The sequence below is a fragment of the Vanellus vanellus genome (assembly GCF_965231255.1).
Source record: "Vanellus vanellus genome assembly, chromosome: 4".
In the NCBI taxonomy this organism is placed as follows: domain Eukaryota; kingdom Metazoa; phylum Chordata; class Aves; order Charadriiformes; family Charadriidae; genus Vanellus; species Vanellus vanellus.
In genome coordinates, this window is record NC_138909.1 from 15,723,480 (window position 1) to 15,749,545 (window position 26,066).

The 26,066-nt window shown below is 39.0% G+C and overlaps 1 protein-coding gene across 1 annotated transcript in view; it reads right to left on the minus strand.

Annotated features, from left to right (window-relative positions):
- The window catches only part of SLC10A7 (solute carrier family 10 member 7), a gene marked incomplete at its 5' end in the record, with an annotated part of 148,826 nt that overhangs the window by 85,774 nt on the left and 36,986 nt on the right, over positions 1-26,066 (minus strand). Inside the window, one exon of the mRNA XM_082482651.1 lies at positions 11,601-11,639. Coding sequence (XP_082338777.1) covers positions 11,601-11,639 — 39 coding nt within the window. The remainder of the gene's footprint in view (positions 1-11,600; positions 11,640-26,066) is intronic.

Below are 26,066 nucleotides of genomic sequence, written 5' to 3' on the forward strand. Positions count from 1 at the left end.
ACAGACTACAGACTAGCTCCTCCAGTCAGGGCAGAACTGCTGCCAATGCAAACACCACACCCCACGAGCTGATGGGCAAAACAATATTGTCTATTTAAAAAAAAAAAAAAAAAGCAGTTCTTTCATGAAAGAGGAAAAAAAATAGACTGTCCCTCATGCTGAGCAAAGGCCAGAGCACTGCTCTTCAGTTTCTTTAAGAGATTCTCTCTCCCAATCCACTTCCAATTCTAATTTATCCAGGAATTAGACCTCTTACAGATTGATTACTAGCTCCAGGCACCTGATAAGTCATGACAAAATTAAATTCACAGGCTAGTACAGTTTATTAGCAGGTTACCGAGTTGCTGGAAGAAAACACCTTCAACCCCTCTCCCAATGCCCTCCTACCAAAAATCCGAACAAGCTTCACACCACCCACACCAGTGAGGCAGCTGTGCATCATGAAGCATTACGTCCACATAAAGCCTATGAAGTCCAGAAAAGAATGACCTGTAAATTAACACCTTATACCGCTTTCACAGGAGTGTGCGCTGAAGGATCAACCACATATTTCCCAGTGTATGTGGATTTGTACAGCAACACTATTAACATTCAGTCTCCTTCATCTATAGAAACCGTATTTACCCACAATTGTGTTTGCACTGCATATTCCTGTAAAACACCTCATTGGCAAACCAACTTATATTACGGATAGATATAGTTGCACTATGCACTCTCTTTCCACAATAAAACTTACACAGTGAAGCAAATTCTGTTAGCTGCTTATCATGTACTGTTAAAAAGATTACAGGAGAAAAAGAAAACATCATAAATGCATAAGGGCCTTCCCCCTAACTGCTGCACTATCTCACACAATAAAATAAATAATTTAACTGTCTGAAACTTCACATGTGCACTGCGCTACAAGTAGACCAGTGGCATTTTCACTTCAAATTTATATAGTCTTTAGTCAGTATACTTAATCTGCATTTCTAACACCTGCTTCAGTCAGCTGTGAAGTGCAATGTTATATATAAAATTTTCTTTCATCTTTGTACTGTCCATCTAACAAAAAATTATATGATGGTGGATAATTATTTGATTTTAAGAAGGATATGAAACTTTTCATGTTTTTTGATCATTTCTTGAAAGACAAGCTCATATATTTGACATTCTATTTTATTAAAAGGTTTGAGTTTTTTTTAAAAACCATGGCTTTAGCATTATTCATGTTATCTAATCCTACGTAATATATTTCTCCTTCAAATAGTTAACATTCACTTTCCATAGAGTAGTAAAAATGTGGGAAAGAGACTAGACCACAATTAAGCAATGAGGCACGACAAGGTGTGCGTTTTCAGGCTATTGGCCCATGCCTCGAATGCACCAGGAGAAAGAAGCTAGAATGACTTTTCCCATGCAGGTGGGCATCAATGCTAGCACCTATATCATACCACAGTACAAAGAGACATATAAAGAGTCTGCAGAGAGGGCAAAATCACATGCAGCTTTCATCCAGTGGCTTTATGTCAGGCAAAAAAGCTGTTCCTAGTCATGCATGCTCTCAGTCAAGTTTAAATACTAGGAGAATAAAGGGATCCAAAGAAAGTGTCCAATGCTGAGCATTCAAGACATTGGTTGAAAACCAGAAGATAATAAGAAGCATGGTTTATATATGTAGAAACAACATCCCATCTTCGTATATTAACATACAAAATCTTCTATTTGACACGGAGTGGTCACCACATTTAGATACAAGTAATGAGAATTCTTTTTATTGGGAAGTAAAAAATAGCAAATTTTCAAACGCTTCACCCTGTCAGAGCTCACATACAGTCATTTCAGGACATGACCCCATTTTGTAAAACATACTGAGTTTTTCATAGATAAGGTCAGATGATCATCTAGACTGACCTTCCACTAACAGGGAAAAGTCATCACGTAACTATTCTTGCAACAAGCCCTGACACTGGAGTTGACCAAGAAGGTTCCTTCAGAAAATATTTTAGAAAAGGAATTTTGTAATACAATCTTTTTAAAAAAGTAGAAGCAACAAATCAAAATTTACTTATCATTACAGGAATAGGTAGGTAGGTGGAAAATTGGAATGAAGGAGGAGGTAGGAAGATGCTGGGAGGTGTACTTGCTCGTGTGTCATGCCAGAAAGGTGACAAGCTGTATGAGCAAGCCTGAGCCTCAAGGCAGGCAAAGGAATTATCTCCAAGATGGTTTGGGTTTTGTTGGGGTGGGTTTTGGGCATCTTTTTTTGTTTGGTTGGGGCTTTTTTTTGTTGTTGTTTTTACATAAAGTCAAAATGAAAAATCTCTTTCACTGAGACAACAGTGTTAAAAGAAACCAGGTAATGACAGACCATTAATTAAAATATTTCTCCCTCTCCTTCACAATAACGGTATTTCCAAATATGTATCATTCAGGATGAAAGCTGAGTGTTGTTTTGATACTTGGAAAGAAGCTAAGGAAAAATACTAATGAAGAGACCCTCTCAGCAACAATACAAGTACAGCCATTCAAAAAAAATTCACGAACTACTGCTCTCTCACACCGAAGGGTCATGATAGTTTCCCAAAACTGCCTTTTAAAAGGCCAACAATAAATAACAAACAAACACAAATTTCCAAAGGAAGCTCCGGTTTTATGATACCCATGCCTTCCTTGCCAGTTGAGTTAAAGACCGCGAAAGCTTTTGACCTAACCTCTGGCACGTCCATTAAGACAGTATTTGTCACCCTGACAGCAAGGGGAATGGTTTCCAGCCACTCAACTTACAGTAGTAATGATGTCCCTCTTGTTTTTACCCCAAGAGACTGAGGACTGCCAATTCACAAACTGCAGAGTTTGAAACAGGCACTGCTAGGTCAGATAGAAAAGAACCACAGAAAAAAAAACAAAACAAACATCCAAATCCAGGCAGAGCTTTAACCTGTTCTGGGCCAAAAATCAAGAAGCTCGATAAATTAGTATCTTTGGGATATTTTCTCCCTCTCCTGAAGAATCAACTTAAGTTAAAAGAAGGTTTGCATAAAATCATGCAGAATTGGTATTGCTGTTTGTAAAGGGATGTCACAAAACGTGCACACTGCTTTCTAGAATTCAACCCTTGCTAGCTGCTGAGTCCACATTTCGTGGACACAGAAGAAGAAAGAGCTCCACACTGCATTATGGATTACTGCATCCATGTAGGGGCCTCCTCAGCATACCAGATTGTATTTTACAACACAAGTGCCAGGTGAAACAATTCCTGCCTGCAGTAGCACTAGGTCAAAGTGCTAACGAAGCAGAAAACACGGGTTTAAATAATCCTGTTCCAAATGAAGAGACGATTTCTCTCCACTCCCCCTCACCTCAACATACGCTTTTGTCATGTAGGTGACTAACAGCTGCAGCACAGAGGAAAGATCATTGCTTCATTTCAATCAGAAGCTAAAACTTTGGGGGAGAACATCAACAGTAGATTCTAAAAACATTTTCATTTCCTTTTGATGAATTTTTTAAAAGGGAGAGAGAAAATTATATACTTTGTGCATTTCCAAATCTTTCTGCAGGGAACATTTACCCTTAAATCAGGCCAAATGACTACGTGTTTGTGTACAACCACAGCCCAAGAGGAATGCAGTTTTGCTTCTTCTAGTATTAAAAGATACTACAGAGAGGGCCAAATAAAAACCAAATTGTCTTTCCTCATGCCTCCCTTCTCAATTTCTCCTTCGTGCATCAACCTACCTAACGTAAAGAACCAATACATTCAAACATTTGGTTCCCACAGACACAACTAATTATTTGCAAGAACTTTAAATCTCTTGTTTTACAAATCAATTGTTTGAAGTTTTGTAGTGTAAGTTTTCACCTTTATAAACAAAGCATGCAAATATTTCTCCAAGTATTTGTCAGAAACAAATAGAGCAGCTTTTCAACGCAACCATTTTTAAAAACTAATTTCAAAGAAGCAATATGACGTTGTCCCATGATACAAACTTCAGTGACTTAACTAGAAGTGTGACATCTTGCTCTTACTTTCTAACAGAACTAGTGATATTTCTTCCTCTTAATTTTACGTTCTTTGTCTTGGAGTAAAAGGACAGGAAACCCTGGTGAAGCAGAAGACAAGAAAACATCACAAACTACTACCAAGACCTTTTCAACATTATGATCTGCGTACAAGTTCCACCCTAGCCCAACTGCTTTTTTTCAGGTCCCGACCATTAACAAAAAGTAAGCAGAACCAGAAAATAGCCCAAACCAAGTACATTCTTTTGACAAAAATGCTAGATTTTCCACAGTAAAAAGCACAATGAAGAATTTTACAAGTTATGACAAAAGTAATCTTAGACAACAAACTGATTTTATGCTAAAACTGTGTATCAGCACAGATGTGATTTACATACTAATCCAACAAAATGCCCGATTATATAATATTAAACACATACATTTCCTCCTTTAGATGTTCTCCAAATGATAGTTACCAAAGATACATACTCTTTTGACTCTGGCATTCATTAGCAGTCATTTAAAACGGAATCAAGCTTTTTATAAATTTCCAGTATTCAGGTTCCATTAAGAAGAGAGATGACTGTACCATAGTCAGTCTGAGAGCACTTCTGTTTCCACTTTCCCCACACTATGTGATCAAAGAAATATGCCAGATCATAAAATTTAAGGTACTTTGAATGCCCAGTTTTAGCTCCTGAAATTTCCCTCCCTTTTACTTTGTAATTCGTAAATGACAATTGGACTGGAAGAATAAAGCTGCTTGAACTCTCACGCTATCTTTCCAATTTGCAAGAAACACTCTGAATTCTGCCTCTGAATTTTCACCAGCAACTTCCACTTTTGCTGTTTGTTTTTACTAACTCAAGAAATACTACTGCGCATGTATGTTCAGCTATTTCTTTGCCTGAGAGCCTGTTAATCCATAAAAGCAGGAATGACGGGAGGTTGGGGTAGCGGATTCAATGTTCTGTCTCAAAAGCAGTCACCAAGTACCACGCCAAGCAAGAGCACTAGATGGGGTTGCTGGCCAAAAACATAGGTGCAAGAAAAAATCCTACCCACTGTTAGCGGTCACATGAAGAAGTGGAAAGAACAGAATATCCAAATATATTTATTTTTAGAAAGATAGTAGTTAATTTTGGGGGCTGCTAAGAGAATACAAAGAGATACATTTAATGGCCTACTTATTGCTCCCTTTAAATAAACTTTTTTTTTATAATAATAAACTGGCTGCTTAAGTCCCATGAGACCAAGGGAGATGAATTAAATGCTCAGTAGCAAAAAGCTAATGGGAAAACTAAAAAAGCACCGAGACCAGCTTACAGCCCACATAATTTATAAACATTTGACAGCTAATAGTTTCGTTTTTTATTATTATGTAGATTTCAATGCATTTTACTCTTAGCCATTGAAAAAAAATATACAGGGACTAACCACTGGCATTATAGAGGATGCTCTTTTCTGAGAACTTAATAGCACATTTTCTTTCCCCTTTGTTACTGTTACCTACCCTCCTTCTCCCTAGGATTTCAAAGATAACCAACAGCAGGGCTGTTATTTGTTAACTGGTTCTCAGACAGTCTGCATTGTAAATCCCTACTGTCTTCGTTGGTCTTTTCAAATCAACTGTTTCATCAGACCACACAGTAGGTGTTATAATACTCAGATTTCCAGTTATCCCCCTACCTGATTTCTCTCAGCCTCTTGGTAGCAAGATCTCGTTTACTTCTTTTTAACTTTGACTGCCGCACCTTTACACTTACTCCTTTTTTCAATTTTAAAGGAGTTCAGCATTAGTCATAGACAAGCAGATTGAGAGAGAGAGAGAACGACTGGGATGGCGCACATGCCTAGCCATCCCTCAAAATAATCATCCCTATCAAGGGCTCTTTTCTTAAGCCCATACTAACAGGTCTCTGTCACGGTGAGCTTTGTTACTCTGCCTTGCTTGCATCAAAACCGTACAGGCTAACTCGAACTCACGCAGTAAGAGTACACACTTTAAAGTGTTACTTGGCAGAACTGGAAACAGCTGATGATGCCCAAAATTGCATTGAGATTTCAGATCAAGCTAGCCAAAACCAAAATGAAGATGTTAAATAACGACGAGAGAACCTAGCATCAGCCACAATATAAGAGAAAGTTACAGTAAGGCAACATAAGTGGCTCCCAAGATGATTTAAATTCCACAGAATCCAAATTCTTCCTGCCAGGTACATAATATCTGGTCCAAAGATGCGCTGCTGCCGAGATCTGCCATCCCCTTCCGCTCATGCAAAAACCCCATCCTTCAAGGCTGAGGTGGCTTCCCAAGTGGCTGATTAACAGGGAGAACTTGCTTAGGATTTTGAGAACTACCCGAATCAAATTCGGAGCACAGACCAGCAGCACCACTGTACTGCTTCACAGAGGAAGAGGAGACCATTTCTAAGACTGTGGTGGTACACCAGAAAGCAGCTCCGCTTTGAAATTAAACAAGACTGAATCTAGAATTCAGCACCTGTTGTGAACAGACTTCCTGGCAAGATTTTCTTGTAAACAGCTAGCACAGTAAAAAGGGAATCCCAGATGACTCTTCTGCCCCTTTTTGTACTGCAAAGACACAATTAAGAGGGAACAAAGGGGTATACAAACATTTGCTTGTTTTTAGAAAAATATTTACAATGTTTGTGCTAGCAATCATTAAGCCAGATAAGGCTATTTATCCTAGAAATAACTAGGATAAAGTGATAATAAAAAAAAAAAAACACCTAAACCGTTCAACATCCATTAAGGTAAAAATAAAGTAAATAAATTCAGCCAATTGGTTATTTCCATACAGGTGGATTTCTTTAAATAGTAATGAAATCATTGCTAAAAAATCCATTGTTATTAAAATAAAAAAGTTAGCTCAGCCTACCAAAATTAGATTTGTAAGTTGCTGGTCATTCCCGTAATTAAATCTGTGTCACAAATTTGCAAGAAAAATGGACACTATGACTAATGCATTTACTTGCTGCACTAGTGCTGTCAGGCTGTGTAAATCATTATGCCTGCTAAAGCCGAGTAGATAAGAATTCCATACATTTTCATTAACCAACTAGGCTTTGTGTATATGTGAGAAGATAACTTTCATGTTTCCTGCTAGCTTTAGCTTTCATTTGGAAGACAGTGTAAATAAAAATACTAGCCTTGATTTGATTAGCCAAGCAGCTGCTCCAAAAATTAGTTGAGTTTTTGAAGAATATGAATAATCTCTGTCCCCTTCAGAAGATGGTCAGATAAAGCAACAAAATCATATATACTTAATTTGGACAAAGGAGATTAATTAAATGATGGCACCTGGAAAAGGTTCCTTCCTTCAGATGGACTTACATAGCCAAGACACACGCCTTATTTCATCCCATAGGTTAACAGAGGAAGCAAAGCTAATCCAAGACAGCATCAGAAGAAGTCTCAGCAAAGGCTTTCATTTTTCATCTGTCCTTTGCTGTGTTTTCTCAGGAGAGCAATGGTCACCAGAGCAGAGCACTCTAAATCCTCTCTTTTCCTCTTGATTGCCTGTCACCACAGACCTTCAGATCTTGGTTACAGTTCTTTAAGGTGAAGCTGATGGCTGTTTCTATCACACCTACTGTTCATAACAGCAAGGCACCAAAGAATCAGACAACAGTGAGTCACATCACAAGCCAGATACTCTCATGGGTTTCCAAGCCCACTGGCTTTAGCAGAACGGAGATTAATGAGAGGCAGAGAGATTAGACAAGACTGCTTCTAGTCTAGCAGTGCAGAGCATTTTCTGAGGACATCCTCTTCTAGACTTTAGGTCCTCTCCTTCCTCCAGGTCCATTATATTGTCACTGTAAATTGAGTTTAGCTCTCAACCGAGCACGTGTCTCTACTACGGAGCAAGAACAGCCTCAACAAAAGGCTATGCCTTGGTGAACTTAAAAGCCAAAGGAGCTGAGCCACCCAGGCAAACACCATGCAACAGCCATCAGCACAGCACGCTTTGCAGGATCCTGCCTACTGCTCTGCGCTTTGGATGTTAACAAGCATTATTTTCCTGTTGCAGCACAACTTTCAGAAGCCGAATAGGAATGCTTAGGAAGCACAATCACACATACAATGTTAAAAATCTCAGCAGACCCACACTTAACATCCCAGACAATTTCTTTAGCCTGTAGGTGCAAAAGCATCCTCTCCTAAAAGTGGAAGCAGCTACCTCAGTGCTTTCTACCTCAGCAGATCTTAGCATGCATTTGCATACTTTACAGTAGCAACCTTGCTGATAACCAACCACCCAGTATTAGTAAAATGCTATCAGATTTTATTAAAACCCCATTAAGAGGAAAAACTGAAATCACTTATGTTCCACAATTATTGTAAAGCAAACTGTTTAAACGAGGGGAGGAGATAATGATATTAACTACCCAACTCAGAGCAATCCTCTGTGGTATGATTCTAAATATTCTCTTGGCTGAAATTTATGTAAATTGAATTCATCTATCGTTAGTTATTACTAGTCTAGCTACATAAAAACACTTTTCTGTAACAATTAGTTCTTTAAAACACTGTGTTTTAATTAGACCTGGGACATTATTAAGCTAAGTGTAAATATGTACAGTATCATTCCATGCATTGTTCTGACTGCATATTTATAGGAATATGGGCTTTGGTGGAGTTTAAAAGGAATTACTTTGGGGTTGGTTGGTAGGTTTTATAACTCTCCTTACCAGTGAAAATGCCTCCAGATACTTAACCTAAGTGTATTTCTGCTCATCGAGACATATTTAGCATTTCTACATTTTGTGTATCAATACGTTCCTTTTCATCTGAATAAGCTCATCTCAGTATCATTGTAACATTACGCTGAGTCTTTTCCTGCAGACATTTTGTTCCACAGTTTATTTTAATTCAACTTCAAGGACCATTTTCTAGTCTTAAAAAAAGAAAATAAGAGAGTTAAAAGCATAGCACACCTTTAAATCAGCTTGCTTCACACTACCGTAGCCAGGCACTAGCCCACAGGGCATAGTCTGAGAATAGACAACATACTCCTGGCTTTGTCAGGGCTACATGCAAGCGCAGCAACCCGCCCACGTGCTACACATTGCAAGACAAGGAACATAAGAAAAATCTCAGCCTTGCCAATGGTCAGATCCTTCCAAATAATCTCCAGGACACATATATGGTTACGGTCACAAAGGTATATAACTACATCTAAGCCTATCCAACAACACATCAGACACCAGTAAGAAAAATGCAAATGTGATTAATTAAAGATAATTAAAGATATAGTAAATGGGGACTCCACCTATAGCCAAGCCCCTAAGTTAGGCATGAATATAAACTGATGGATTTCCAAAAACACCGCCAGGACCTTCCATTATCTTCTCAGAAACAGGCCAATTATTGTCATATTTTATAGAACAGTTTTGACTTTAAACAAGTGTGTGTGTGTATATATATAAACACACATTTAATGCTCCGCCAGTTATTCACAGAAAACTCCAAGTAAGTGACCACATGCTAGTGACATTCAGGAGCCACTCAACTAAAGGCCATGTAGACCTACAGCACTGTGAAACTGGTAAATAACTCTGACTATTTATTACAGACCCTGGCCTACTATCACCCCATTGCATTTTCAGTCCTAAGCTTCATCCTATCAGCTTCATAACCGGAAAAGTTTGTAAGAGCAAAGCTTCCAGTAAACATATTTGTGGTTTCTTTTCTGTCATACATACATATTCCCTACATAATCATGATTTCAAACTCGGATACCATAACAAGCATCTAAGTGCGCGTATATATTTCTGACTTAATAGCAGCCATTTTCTTTATAATTTTATTTTTTTAAAGTTAGTAATTAGAAAAAAAACCAGCTGGTACCGTGGCTTCGCTCCAGCTGATCTTTAGTATTTTTGAAAAGTCTTTCCTGGGAATTTTTTTTAACAAGAATGTTTACTTCCATGCTGCTCAAAGATTTCAAAAAAATCTGAAGTGAATAAAAAGTGAAATTAAGTAATTATACGTAAACAGAACTTTCCAATGATCAGTTCACGGAACTAAGATCAAAACCAAAATCAGGAGTATTACGTGAACACACAAACTAGCTCAGCTTCTTTAACTTCGATTTCTTCGAAGAGCTACAAACAGGTTCTAGAAATTAAAATATGTTTATGTTGCATTACTGTGAGCCAGCATTGTAGTCAGATGCTCTGGGGCTTAAATTCTTATTTGAAGTCAAAAGACATTCTTCCTAATGACAGCTGAACTGAGGCCTTTGGGTATTGGAGGAAACCTCCTGAACCGAAAGCTGGGGACAGCGGAGACACCGGAGCTTGTGCCAAGCAACAAGAGAAAATGCTGCGCACATACACAGATTTAAGAGTTGTTCTAACACCAGGATTCTATGGTTTGAGGCAGAAAGTTCCTTCTTCCCATTGGAGGAGGACATGATAAGTGACAAAAAGGAACACGTATTTGGGAATTGCTAATTTAAAAACGTGACTGGTCATCTATGCCCACAAAACGTACATCCACCTTCCTAACTTTAACCTGGTCCCTCATAAAAGCAGCAGTACAACATATAACTTCAAAATGCCATGCAACTTTCTCTCTTGGCAGTACAGCTTTACATACTTAAACTCCCGAACTACAGCTTTTCACAAAACATTATGCATTATGTGAGTTGTTTTGTACTTTCAGTTTTTGTTTTAATTTCCTAATTTGAATTCTTCTGTCATTCAGTCTTTTTGTACATCATAGTCCTCTTTCTGGGGACACAAGATTGGAATCACAAATGTAAGCTGCTAAACATGCACAAATTTTAGTAAAGAAGAACAAATTCAATTATTACCTGCCTAAATAAATAAAACAGTCACAGCAGCTTGCCTACCAATAAAATAATTTGTATTTAATATTCATTAATGTCTCCCTAAAACAACATATAAAAAAAGAAATCTATTCTTCCTTTCTTCATAAATGTATTTATTTATTGTTCTTTGCAGAGTCCTTTCTGAATCTTTGTAGACAATCAGGCCCACAAATACTGGGTTCGCCTTTTACAGAAATGGTTCTATTTCCAACTGGATTGATTGCTTTCCCATATCCAGCTATTTTAGTGTGTTCCTCAGAGACATTGAGTGGCTTCACTGACAGTGAGATATGCTAAACAAATGACATGTCACTGAGTAAATTAGCATCTACTCTCCGATCAGCTGGGTCATGTTTTCTTTTCAAAATCCATGGCCTCTTGATAGAAAATAATGAGTATTTGATGGGCCTTATTAGAAAAATCAATATATCGATGCCCACGTCTGAAACATCTGCATAATAATAGATTCTGTTAACCCATTAAGGAGAAAATTAAGATGTGTTTACACATTATTAATTTACCACGAGCAGAGACAATTTATTCACCACTTCTCTCAAGAGTTTAGCAAAAAGAAAAGAAACTGTAATATCTGTATTTAATGTCATGGTGATAAAAATCGAAAGATTATTCCAATTTTTGCCAGCTAAATAGCACAATTCCACCAACACTAATGTGAAAAACACAAACACACCAATGATACTGTGAAAAATAAGACTATCAAAACACTTGCTATAAATACTGCATTACTTACCAAAAAACTTCCAAAAGCGGAATTAAATATAGCAGCTGCCTGAAGAGAGAAAAAGATAAATATCACCAATGGTAAAACAGCTATAGTACAAGAACAAAATGTTATTCCCCCGCCCAACAAGCTATTAGATTCTCCAAATACACACATACAGAGACCATTAGGCAGTTAGCCACTGCTTAAAAAAATTGCCAGTGGCCTGTAACTTATGAAGACTGATAGGTTCTAGTTTACGCATTCATAAATAATGTGCTGAAATGGACAAAAGCGGGAGGAGAAGAAAATCCTTGCCGGTAGACTTAAGAGGAATATCCACAAGAACTAGGAATATTACACAGAAGCTTAGTCTCATGGCTTTTGCTCTAATTTGCCAGAAACATTTCTACATATTGATCTATTAATTAAAATAAATATAATCTGATTTAACTAAAACACTGCATTTTCATAGATTTTTAACAGTTTTTAAAGGCATATTAATCAGGCAAACTAATTTAATTGTTCATCATAACAAAGTAAGGACAAATTCAGAAGTTTCTGCAGTTCGACCAAACAATTTAAAATAGGAAGAACAAAAGAAAACAACCAAAAACCCCCACACTTCTGAGGCCAAAATGTCTAATCATTACTTTTTACTCCACAGTCTTTTAAAATAAGAAAATAAACAATTTTGATAATTACTTTAGAAGTGTTTGTGCTTACCTAAATATCCAGGAAATGTAAGGTAGCAGTATTATTTCTTAACATTAACTCATTAAATTCCAGGAGGTTAAAACTTGAGTCTTGAATAGCTTTCCCCAATTACCAAGAAAGAACAGAAACTCTTGTATGGCAGCCAGTCTGATGATGAAAAGCCACACAGCAAAGGTAAGAGGAAAGGGAGGAGGGAAATCTACCATTTACATGAAGATTTAGAGCAGAATCAAATTAATCACCCTGGACACTTCTAGCCACAGACTAATAACAAGTGGACGCTGGTGAGTTTAGCAAGTTTGAATAAAGTCCAAAATCAGGGTAGGAGCTGTAGCTGAACCTGCCTTCTGCTCCATAAGAGGATGCATTGAAAATGAATGAGTAATGAGATCCTTGGCTCTAGAGAGCTTAGCTTTCTTATTCAAGTTCATAATTAATTCAAAGCTTTGATAATTTCATTAGATTCCTCCTCTGCTGGCCCTATCAATAAAAGATGGCACTGGACCACAGCTCCTCAGCGGCCCAAATACAAAAACAAATGCAGACTGGGAAACCTTTGCTGACTTGCTTACTAACAGGGACAATGGCATATGGCACTCCATGTTGCGGAGGGAGCATCTGAATAGATACAGCTAAATAAAACATTATAGTTGACAGTTGTAAACTACAGTAACATATTTTAACACCTCTTCCTCATCAACATTCCTTTTTTGAACATAAAAAAAAGGGGCACAAGTCCAAACAGCTCCTCTTGCCAGAGATCACAGCTGAAAGCAAGAGTAAGTATTACTTAAAACAATTCTTCAACAAGTGTGAATTAAATCAGGATTTTCTACTTGTATTTGAAGCGGTGCAGCTCATACTGTCATGTGGCAAGAGAGACACACATTACACCCATGCGCACAAACCTGCTGCAAAGGATCAGTTTCAATACAGATGTCCTTGAAGGTATTTTTTGTCAATATATCCCTCTTAAAGTTCCTATTGCCATTATATTAAAAAAAAAAAACAAAAAAAACAAACACCAAACCATCAGGTTTATCAAGTCTCTTTGTTATTTGTTAGACATGTGCCATTCCTTTACACAGACTGATTGTATTTGACCACCTCAATCTGATAAAGATGCAGAAAACTCCCTTTTTTTACATCCTGCCTCTGAATCCGTGAAGGAGGACCGAGACTTCCATTTTTAAGCACACTCAAGGATGTCTTCCTTGCAAAACAGTCTTCGCTATATAAAAGAGTGTAAATCAGCTGTTAAGATCTGAAAGACAGTAGCATCTGGGCTCCACTTCTGCACCAGAAGGCTGGGAGGAAACTTAATGGTCCCCTCCTCCCCATGCAGATTTTGTGCACAGAGCGACAGCTACATTTCTGTCCGCTACAAAGAACCGCATCCCTCACCCTCTTCAGGAAAGCTGGTGAAGTCCACACAAAATGGAGAGAGAGAGCATAAAAAATAGCCCTTCCCTCCAGGTAAACTTACCTCCCTGCCTTAAAAATACCTGGTCCTACCACCAGAAGTTGGGCTCCGGTCAGGCTCTGCTTACGGTGCAGGTGAGCCTGCCAGACCACGTCTACTACTGATGCAAGAGAAATAACTTCAGTGCTAGAAAGCCCTCAACCGTTTTCCTGGTCATTTCAACAATGCACAAAGAACAAAGCAGTAGCTGGCAAGAACTGATACACTTAGAAGGACACTGTGCATCTAGTTTTAGCCACATCAGTGGCTACCAATCCTGATCTGACATCATACAGAGACATGAATTATTTTTTTTACTTAAAATACACTGCAATTCAACTTCCAGGAGAAATTCTGTACCTGAAAGGTGGTAAGGAAGGATACTAGATGGCAATATTTTGGCAAACTTCTTTTCTTTCTTCCTTCCTGATCCACCCAGAAGATTTCTGGGGTTTTGGTTGGTGTTTGGGGTGGGTTTGTTTTTGGTTTTGGTTTTTGTTTGTTTGTTTGTTTGTTTTTTGTTTGTTGGTTTTGTTTTTTGGGTTGGTTTTTTTTTTTTTTTTTTTTTTTTATATTCTCATGCATATAACAGGTACTAAGACAACAATCTTAGACAAATTTTATGCTTCAGGTATTCAGCCAGTCATGTGCAAAAGTCATAATTCATGAATGGTCTGGAGGTACACTAGTTTGCAATTTTTAATTCCCTTTCTCCAAAGTGTCAAAAATAGTCTACGGCAGATGATTAAACACTCATTACAGGCAAAAGAAGAAAAGAAGTACCAGGAAGACAACAAATTAAGCTATAATCGTTCAGATGATCAGCCTCAGTGAGGGAGGACTTACGTGTGTCGATAACTCTATTTACAGTTTTCTTTATAAACATTTCTCCTGAAAAATAAACTTAGAAGCCAAATTTTCTCATACCCACAAACCTGGGGCTTTTATTTGTGATTCTGGTTCAGCTTAAACAAACTGGTAGTAAACTGAATCAACTGCTCCAATTTGTAATTAAACGGACCTAGTAGCATGACCCTGTAGAATTTAAACACTTTGTGCTTCCAGCTCCCTTCTATCAGGGGGCATAATATTGCCTACATACCTCACAGGGCATTGTCAAAATTAATTCATTGCTTAAAAAGCACTCTGAGATCCTTAGAGGGATGATACAAAAACGTTAGTGCTGACACATGATACAGCTAGGCTCTTCTTTTTTTTCTTTTTTATTTGCAACATTTGTTAGTCACCATTATTGTATAACTTTTTTTGTGTTTGATCCTTTTGTGCTTCAACAAATACCAGACGATCTGCAGTCTGCTTAAATGAAACAATAAAACATGAAAACATTTACATGTCCTTATCATACTCCAAGTTCAGATTTGCATGTGTTTGCAAACCATTCATTGCATTTACCATTAATATGAGGGGAGAGTTCTCTGTAAAATCAATAGTAAGACCCTTTCAAAAGGTAAATGCGTAGCCGTGTATTGAAATGCAAGGTCAGACCACGTTCAAAAGCGGTAGTAGTAACAACCAGACCAATTATTCAAGTTTACACCAACTCAGAGACAAGACTGAAAGTCACCACCAGTACTGTTAACAGGGCTAGTGCAGAAGAGCATGAACATCTCCACTTGAGTTTGAAATAGTACACGCTAGCTCCGCTAAACAACGAATTTACTTAATATTAAGCAGGTACAATTTCAGTTAACTCTGTATGGCGCTGCGCTTGAGGGAACTCTCTCACTGGTCTGCGTTTCCAGGGAAGGTTGGCTGGCCTGGAGCACTTTCAAGGGAGAAGTAATCAGCCCACCCCTTAAGGAAACCTATTTGGTAGTACTCGGCACAAACTTTCCTCTTCCCATACCTGAGCCTAGTGCAAAGCTTCAGCCCTTCACCTCCCACCTTATCCTGGAATATATGGATGGAAAACACTGCTAGGATTGGTAAAAGTAACAGCAACAAGATCCAAGCCAGTCCTCATGGCAACAAAGGCTAGTGAAAGGCAGAAGAAAGAGGGAAAGCCACAACCAGGGGCCTGAGCCCTTCCCCACGGGTTGGTACCCAAATGCAGCAGCAAGTACACGCAGCATTCGAGTACACAACTCGAACAAGCATGCTCCAGTTTCAATAGCATTAAATACAGAACACATTCTGAACTCTGTTCAATTTCCTTTTATTTTGGTATCAAAATAAACTCTCTTGGAATTTATTAGACTAGGTATCTTTTGATAATAATGTAGCAGGACTACATTAAAGAAGAGGAAAAGATACACTGGCAATGTTTGGAACATCTGGGTCAAAACCCAACATTTTATCATTATTGGCAGGATTTGAATGAAATCGTTATGTGCAACTCTACGGGAACTACAATTTCCTTTACTGCAGAGTCACAGGGAAACAATGGTGGTTCATAGTTTTATATGTGGACCACATAAAAAAGTAAAAGTCTTTTTTGCCAATATGTATATATATTTTTTTTAAACACAAAAATATTTGATTCTTGAGTGTCATTTGGCAGCCTTTAGGGGGCTAACGTTCCTAACTGTACTTAACCCTACGCTTACCCCCAGGCACCCCACAGATGAGAGAGCACATGCCACGCACAGTAGGACCTGTCTGGCCCCCAGTCACCCCTCCTCTGTGGAAAGGACGTTCCAGGGCCAAGGCCACAGACGCAGAGTAATGAAACTAAATGGCCTCAAAACATCTCAGAAGGAAGGAGCCTGGGCATCATACAAAGTTGCTCTGTGTGTGCCTGCAATTACCTGCAGTTAAAACCTTACCAATTTTCAGACATGCACTAATGGGATATACAGGTCAAGTACCAGGCATAAGACTAAATATCCTGTTTAACATACATGGCACAATGAAGAAGAGAGAAAAACCGAGAAGAGTAAAAAAGAACTAGAGAAAGACAAGGAATATTTACATCTTATTCAGACAAGATCTTTTATTGCCAGGGTGGTGAGACGCTGGAACAGGTTGTCCAGAGAAGCTGTGGATGCCCCATCCCTGGAGGGGTTCAAGGCCAGGCTGGACGGGGCTTGGAGCAACCTGGTCTAGTGAGAGGTGTCCCTGCCCATGGCAGGGGGGTTGGAACTCGATGATCTTCAAGGCCCCTTCCAACCCAAACCATTTTACGATTCTATGACTCCAGCAGTACTACTGCAGGATTATGCAGTAGAGGGCAAAGAACACAATGTGGTAGTATAACATTTTACAGTGTCCAGGTTATTAATGCCAAATTTAATAGGGCTACGTCTCCTATTTGACAGGAAAAAGAAAAAAAAAAAAAGAAAAAAAAAAAAAAAGAGTGAAGAAAGTGATGGAAATGGTTTGACCAAACGGGACAGAAAAGGAAATTTTATCTACCCAAAGAGATCAGTGTAGTTCGAGAAGGTGGAGGAAGAAGGCAGGACATCAGAAGTAGCTTGAATGAGTTTGCAGAGTCCCTTTAAACAACTCCTTCATTTTCCTATTTAAAAATAAAATCTCGTGTGAGTGTTACCGCAGCTCATGTCTTAACTGCTGTTTCCATTAATAAGATGTTACAGCTCTGTAGAAAGCTATTTGCCACAGCACTGTTACTGCAAACAGAATATAAATATACCTAATAAGGTTTAATCTGCGTTGCTGTTCATACCTATTCATCTGAGTTCAGACGGGGAAAAAAAATATATATATTCAAGTTCCTGGTTTTGAGCACCAAATTGAATCAGGTGTCCTCTTCTCTTAAGAAAATTAAGTTGCTTTTGTGCAAGAGTGTTTTAATGAGAACAGAGCCTGCCGACATTGATAAATGGGAATGACACCAGAGAGAGCATGTAAGCAGGACAATATGTGCATGTTACAGTCTTACAAGCTATTTTTCACTGACTATCCTGAATGACTTCGCTGTTTCTTAAGGGGCCTATTAATCTCAAATTTAGTTATTACACAACGTTTATTTGAACATATATTCTGTGGATGATGACAGTTAATAAAGGAAATCTTTTACAAGCTGTATTTTTACATATTGTTCCAACTGCAGCTTCCAGTCATTCTACTGTATTGATGGAATAACCTAGTTATGATGCAGCTTTAAAAAAGGTACATATATTCAGATTCTTTTCTAAGCATATGGGGACTCTTAAATAACTGTTAAAATGCATATAAAAATCCTGCTGCAGCATGGCAAAAATAAGAGAGGTAGTGTTAACGGCTCAACAAACTCTCTAGCTGCACAGTTACCCCCTCAAAGGCAAAGCACATGCCTTTTTAACACTCCACCATCATCTTTGAGAAACAAATAGGGCCTAGATTTGACTCTTGGAGATGTATATACACTTCATATTGAACTCAACAGAAGTTGTAGTATGCACCTAACACATGAATTTGGCCCTGTGTCTTGTATACGTTATAGGGCACCTCACCATTGGTATTTCATTTAAAAAAAAAAAAAAAAAACTACAACAAAAAAACACCGCACAAAAAAATCCAAACAACAAACAAAACACCCGACACAACCCTCAACTTTGATAACTAAATTTTGATTCCAAAGAATTCTTAAAAAAATGTGGTATGATATTCAAAAGTCTCTTAAAAAATAAATACTTTATTACTCTATTTTTTTTTAGTGGAGTGGAACTGTACACGTAACCTTATCTCTTAACAAAAACACCACCACCAAAAACCCCACTCCATGCACAAAAAGACCCCTACACCCACCAGCCAAGGAAACCCCAGAACACTAATAGAAAAACCCACCAAGATGCAGAGGGTATTATGTTTTTATCTACTGCCATGTCCCCTGTGGTCCAACAGAATTTGTTGACTGTGAAAAAGATATCACCCCAACCTGCCTCTAGAGTTGTGCTGACAACAGGAAAACATTTGTTTATTTCAATCATGTTCAATAACCTTCAGTTTTATGGAAATGATGCTGAAAAGGCACCAGAAAATGAAAACACAATAACTAATACGCTGTTTGTTCGCATTTCAGTGGGGGAACGTCATCCAGAGAACGATGTCCTCCAAAACACCTCTTTGAGCTGTGGATCCAAAGCCACGCACACTACGGATTTGTTCCAGGCTGGCAGAGGTTGTCACCACCTGAGTACAAGTTTGTGCTGCTTCAGCCACGCTCAGCATTCTGCCACAAGCAGCGCATGGAAACAAGCTGGGGGCTCTGCTGGCAGAGAATTATTGCCTCCTACCTCTTGCTAGCCAAGTTCTTTCTGTTGAAAAATCAGTCTTTCACTCCCCGCTTTTTGTAGTTCCTCATAACCATCACCGCCTGTTGGTAATAATGTTTACAAATACAAAACCATCCATCAAAAGGATGTCAAAAGGCAGTTTTTTTAGACGCACTTATTTAGTGTATGTGGTGTTCTCATTGAAGGATTTCTCTGTTTCACCAATAGTTTCTGAAATACTGAGACAGAGAAAAAAAGCCATCTCACTTTCTCTTTTTTCATTAGAAATGGTAACTTTTTTTTTTCTCTACTGTGAGCAATCAGCATGACTCAAGGGAGTTCTGGAGGGTCAGCATGGTATTTCTCCTTCAGAGGCAGTAGGAGATAAAGACTGAAAACCAGGGGAATATATACACTAAAGGTTTTTTCTAGAGAGTAAAACCCGAATGTCAACATTTGTTAACAATTCAAATGTGTCAGTCTGTAAACTTCCACCAATACTAACATATAGATGAGTAACAGGACATCCATGTTGAGCGAAGGTTGGAAAGCAATACTGTCCTGTATGGCTGGATCATTTTGTTTGAGACTACTTGCATAAGCCAGCAGAATGAAAACAAAAGCCTTCGTCATCCATATCAGAAAGATCACATGAAGGAAGCCAGGAGGGAAGAACCTCTTTAAGGAGTTGGAATGTCCATCTCCACATTGACAGAACCAAGACTTGGTCTCCTCAGGTACAGAAGAGACAGATGCTTCATGAGACATAGTGCACAGTGCCTGACTAGCCCAGACTCTCAGCTGTACAACACTGTTGCTTTATTTGCAGTTTCTTTGCCTCACCCTAAATGCCGTAGATCCAGCCACAGCCGACGCTTACGCTGCTGTGTAGCATATAAAACTGGTGCGATGCTCACAAGGCTTACCAGGGAAAAAGGCCTATCTAGGCACCATCCAGAAGCACAAATGTAGGCAACACACATCTTTTGCAACCTCACGTCTATCCCTTCAGGATGCCACAAGATTTCCTCCTTCTAACAACCATGGTCCGTTTCCTTTCAACAATGAAAAGGGCTGTCAGCAGAGACACCAATACTCTCACCTCATCCTTGTGTGAGACAGTCCTTGACCAGCCACACCACAAGCCCAGCGATACCCTGAAGCTGTAGCTTAACCTTCCTGTCCTCCCATCAGCTGCAGTACAAGACATAGAATCACTCTCACAAGACACAGTGCCTTCCAGTGTTGGTCCCTACATCACGCACCCCAATGGGACAGTAACCTCAACATCTACAGTGGACTTCTGAACGCTAACATGAATAAACAAAGGTAGTTTCTCTTTTTCTCTCCTCTACTTAAAAATTGTAAATGCAAACATTAAGATTACTGCCTAGTGCCAGTGTAAACATTCAAGCAAGCAGTGATTTAAAGCTGACAGACTCGTAACAACACACGCTTTCTCATTCTGAGTACATATGAGTATAACTATCCGAAACTCCATGCTCTAGCATCTGACCTACTCCACAAACTTTATATGCTCTGCCACACCAGAAAGCTCTGGGTTTCCAGGAAGGCATATAGACAGACTTTTTGTATGTATTTTTCTCCAAATCAAAAGCCCGTTTCCATAATTTTCCTAGACACAGGGAAACAGAAGGTAACTTCCCCTTTCTACCTACATACTGGAAACTATAAGCCTTAGCAGCCATACATTGGACCCATGAAACAGACCATGTTACACAATTAGAGGGCAAAAAGGAAAGAATCTAACCAGTCACTGACACTTGGGTATGAAAACTACCCACAAACCTCATGCACAACATGCATTTGTTATTGACTCAAGGTTTATTACCTTAGCAGTGAAGACACTAGCTCTTGCACCAGAACAACTGGACTGCTGAACGATGATTTAATAAAGGAGGCTCAGCTGAACAGTGATATACAAGTAACTCTGCCAACTTGATCCTCTCTTACGGTCAAACACTTCATAACTGTAAGTGACTTTCTCTCTAAAAAAACCCAAACTTACTGTAGAAGGTATCCTCAAAAGGATACAGAGCAATAACAACCTCCCAAACATACTTTTATTTAAGTTCACATTTTCTGAGATCTTAAGCTGTGATAAAAACACTTAAAGGTCTTGTCCCCTGATTCTCCTGGAGACACATCATCCATAACATGATTAGAGGTCTAGTTAAACAATGCATCCCACAACTCCAAAGAGTATTACTTCCCTGCTGAAGTGAAATGAAAGCACAAGGCCACTTTTTAAAAGGTGCCCTTTGCATTAACTGTAAGGCTGTGCCTGGACCAGTATTTTTCTATAAATATCCCACTGTCATATTGCTTTCTGGGCAGTTAGTAGCAAAACCAGACATTTTAACTGCTATGCCATCCAAACCAGCTCAGAATGGCATTGTTATTAAAGTCCTTGTCACTACTACCACTGGGAACAACTTCATTATTAGATGTGCAATGCCAGGAAATGGGAAATAAAACACTACTGCAAGGAAGGCCACAGCGTGGGGAAGCTGGCTGAAGTACCAGCTTTGTAAAATAAAAAAAATAAAGTTACCGCACAGATCCATGAACCCCGATCTCTGAAGCTCATGTCAGAATGTGTCACAGGTCGCAGTTAAAAGATAAGGAGATTTTCATCTCATCAACAAATGTCTATCTGTATCTCAAAGAATTACAATTACTGTTTGGTTTTTGTTTTTTTTTTTAACCTAGCCCAAAGGTTAGGCTTTACTGTAAGCCAGTATTGTATGGTACTGGAAATTCCCTTTTATGAGCCCAGACAAAGCTCTGCATGCTAGACTATTGTGGCAGAGTTAGAAAGAGAAAGGAGAGAAAAGTAGCATACTATAAGAAAGAGACCAGCGCTACAGCCACCGCCTGAAGGTAAAAAGGGAACAATCTTGACGCACGCAACTGCATTCTTTTAAATGCTGCTCAGATAATTCTGTCATCCAAATTAGCAATTCATATAAATATAACTAGAAGTTACACATACACACAGTGAGAAAGGGCATAAATGTGCATCTTTACATATTATATATCCCCAAAATTTGCCCAAGGAGTTCAGCAGTGGATCAGTAACAACTGAAGCTCCAAGCTTTCTTCTCTGAAAACAAATTAACTACAACATTGGCATTTACCACCACCCTTTTGAAGCACGCTCAAAACATCTTTAAAATCTAATTAGTTTGTTGCCCCCATTTTCCAAGAGGGCTGCTATACCCTCTAATCCAAAGGAGGTGGGGTAGGGGACTAGTCTTCATCAAAGTGCAAGGATTAATACTCAAATGCCAATCAAGTCGAGGTCAGGGACTTGATTTCACAACTACTTGGCTAGCAGTAAGAGTATATCATGAACCACAAAAGTGATGAAACCGTTCTTCATAATTTTCATTCATATATATAAAATACATAGCAACTCAACTAAGTTAAAGATATTTCTATTACTTCCTTGAAGTAACTTACTTTATTCTCTAGTGGGAAAGAATACTACATAACCACTACTTCTCTGAAGAAAAGGTGGAGAGAAAATGTTAAAATCTATGGGTTTCATGTACAGAATTCTACTCACATTCTGTGGAGAGCAGAGGCTCACCAAGAGCTGTGCTATGTGAAAGCCTAAGAAATGCACAAGCTTGTTTTACTGTAAAAGGTCACAAACTTGCTGTCTATGTTGCACATGCTCTTTGTGGCAACATTCACTGAGCTTCTACAGTTTCCATTTACATCCAGAGTTGGCTGAAAACTGAAATATCCAGCATAAAGGATATTCCAGTATTTAAACATCTGCTTTAAAATTAAGTTCCCCCCACCTCTAGAAACACTTCTCCCACAATGATTGAAATTTTGCTTTTTAACCATTTCATTGTGGTATTTTTCTGCTTTCAGCTGACTCGTTGTCATGCCTAGGAGAAGATGGCCTTGTCTCTGCTTATGGCTGCACAAAGCTTTTCAGCTGGTCCACGATGCAGCACTGTTATTAAATTCTTATGACACACTGAGAAGATACAGCCAGGGAGATCAGTTTATCAAGAGAAATGAAAGCATGGAGCACCGAAGTCACGCTGAAAAATGTGTATGACTAAAACTATTTGTTTGCAAAACTGGCACAGGTTAACCTGACCTGAAACAAAATATTTACATACAGGTTTTCCTGAAAGAAAGCAGAAAAATTTCTACAAAGTCTAAATTGCATACACAGGAGGAAGAAAAAAAAAAAAAAAAAAAAAATGGAAAAGTTCCCAACTCAACATGGCCTGTAGCCCAAGTTCCATATTTCTAAAGCAGTTACTGAAGAACCAAGTGCATATACAACATGAAAGTAAAATAAAAATGCAGTTATTGGTAAAAAAACTCCTTCAACTGGAAAATATTTCTGTTATAACGATGTGTCTATCTTCCAGCATTTTGTGGTTAAAACTATCTTCTCACCTTACTGATAAACTGTAGAGACAGGGCCGACATTCTGATTTGCCCACAAAAAACTCCAAGGAGAATTCGATAAAGAAATCAATAATTTTGTGTTAAGTACACAGGCTCCAGCAGAACACAGATACTGCTACTACCTGTTCTGTGATGGCTATTCACCACGGGCACCCAATGAGGCATGGGGCGTGGAAGCAAAATTGTACACTGCCATACCATTTAAGCCCAGAACATTCTGCATCTGCGCAGTCGGACCAAACTAAGTTTGCAGAAGCAATCTAGACCCAGGATTCTTTTCCACCTTAAAGTACTTCAGTAACATAAGATGCCCTATGATACCTAAGTGGACAAGACTGCATAAGAAGTACATTCACGACTGCCAAGTCACAAGTGCGAGAGCTGTCGACTCTCCTGCCCAGCAGGAGGTCCCAGTGCCAAGACAGACGCACCTTCTTAACAGCAATGCAGAGTAGCAATACATGTGAACACAAAACTAAGGAACAGAATTGGGATATGCAAACAAAAGCGTGAAGGGTAGAAAAAAGTCACCTTATACACCAGAAGAAATCAGAAATCACATCTTACACAGAGTACCAGCTAAATCTACAAGAAAAGCACCTCACCAAACAACTTTATATCTGACACACTAGCTGCATTTCACAAAAACAGCTCTCACTTTAAAAAGTTTAATTTCGGTTAACAGCTATTTGTTTGAGTAGGCTGTGATCAGCACTTTGGGGGTAAAGTAGACGACTGCAGATGTTAGAAATCACATCTGGCTGGTATTTCCTGTCAAGGTTTGCCACTGATAAAAGTTTGATAAAAGGTAAAGAAAGACTCTTGTATACCAGGCCATATCATCATCATGGGGAGAGAAAAAAAGAAAAAGATAATCCGTTTACAGAACAGAATCTCAACTCTCACATACGTTCACTGTAAAACTGAGTCACTGTTTAGTCAATTCTATTGCAGAAAAAGACCTCAGAAAATATCACAACATAGTCACCATCTCGTCGAATCAAAGTTCAATTTGCTCTAACACCATAACAAATATATTTCTGTAATCTGTATCTATCTGCTACTCTTGTGGAAGTATCAACAAAATTCAGAGTGATATACTTATCTACAATATATAAAAGAATCATATCACCACTATAAGCTGTAGCGTAGCAATATAGTGGCAGAGCGTGAAACAGTAATCAAAGTCCTGAAAAATACACCATTGTCAGCATTGTACACTGGTACCAGTGTATTATAGCACCTCGGTTTAAAATAAATCAACCTAAGTGCCTGCTTTGGTAAGCACTTCGAATTCACTGTACATCAGCATTAGGGGGGGTAATGCACAAAGAAACAAATCAGGAAACGGGACTTGTAAATAACAATTCAATTAGCAGATTTATATTACCCGTTTCCTAATAAACTTTCTATCCGCACCTACCCGCGAACCCTCCTGCAGCCTTCCCCTCTTCATTTACATATCTGTGCAAGCCTGCTCTTTTTTCTGGCGAGCCCCTTTGCCCTTTCAATCATGAAGTATATTACTCCACTGTCAGAGCAAAGCAGTTCCTAACAACGGGGAGCCCAGCTGGGATAGGAAGAGGGCAGCAGGCTCAGGCATTAACATAATAATCCAACCGCGTTCCCCCAGGCCCTTAGGGCAGACAGCATATTAGGCAGGCCTCCTGCGCCGCCCGGGTGGAAGCCACTGGATCACCTGCCCATCAACCTGTGGCGGTCGCCCCCGTCTCGGCCGCACCGGCTCCCGCCAAGCCCCGGTGCCCAATTACCTTCCCACGGAACGCACATATCCATTTTTCCACGTCTGCTTAACGTATACCTGCTGCAGGTCCTTATTTACGATTTGAACGTACCTTGCCGCGTCACTTCCAGCCGACTCGCTCCCCGCCTGTCAACTTTTGGAAAGTCTAGGGTTTTTAACAGGACCTACCGCTGCTGCCAGCGGGAACCAGACCTTGAAACAAAATTTCAAACACAAAGCACCACTCTCCAGGTGCAGCTTTCAGCCCTACCCATCCTCTGGATTTTTCCCCGAAAGAAAGAGCTGGGGGAAAAAAAAAAAAACAAAAAAAAAAAACAACACCCAAGAAGAAGGCAGACATCCGCCTTTGTTATTTCTGTGCTGTGCCATCCAAGGAAACCAGTTCAGGGTTGGCTTACTTATTCTTTCTGTTTGCAACACCGGGGGATTTTCAGCAGCAAAGCTATTTTACAGTCTTTGGTACAAGGCCTGCCACCGCGCAGGACACGGCTGCTGACTAAGGAACAGAGCTTGTGACAAGGTTTCAGCTGTACGAACACACATACAAGAAATTTCCAAGAATCACCATATAATGCCGATTTCAGACGCAAGACCCATGAAACCAGCTGATTTAAAGGCGGCTTATAATTGCACAACTTTTCCCAACTAACATTTCTTAATATCTAAGAAATATTCCCGCATTTCAAATGCTTTGGGTAGCAAACCACAACTCAGAATACTAATTTACATGTCCCCTCTATTCAGGCCTAAAAAAAAAAAATGTTTACATTTATTATGCAGTGTATTTCAATGCAGATCTCTTACAAACCCGTTTTTGCAGTATATTTATATATATTTACAGTATATACGCTGCTTGTACAGAGTACAAACTCAGGTACTTAACAAGAGAGAAGAATAACAAACACACTTGC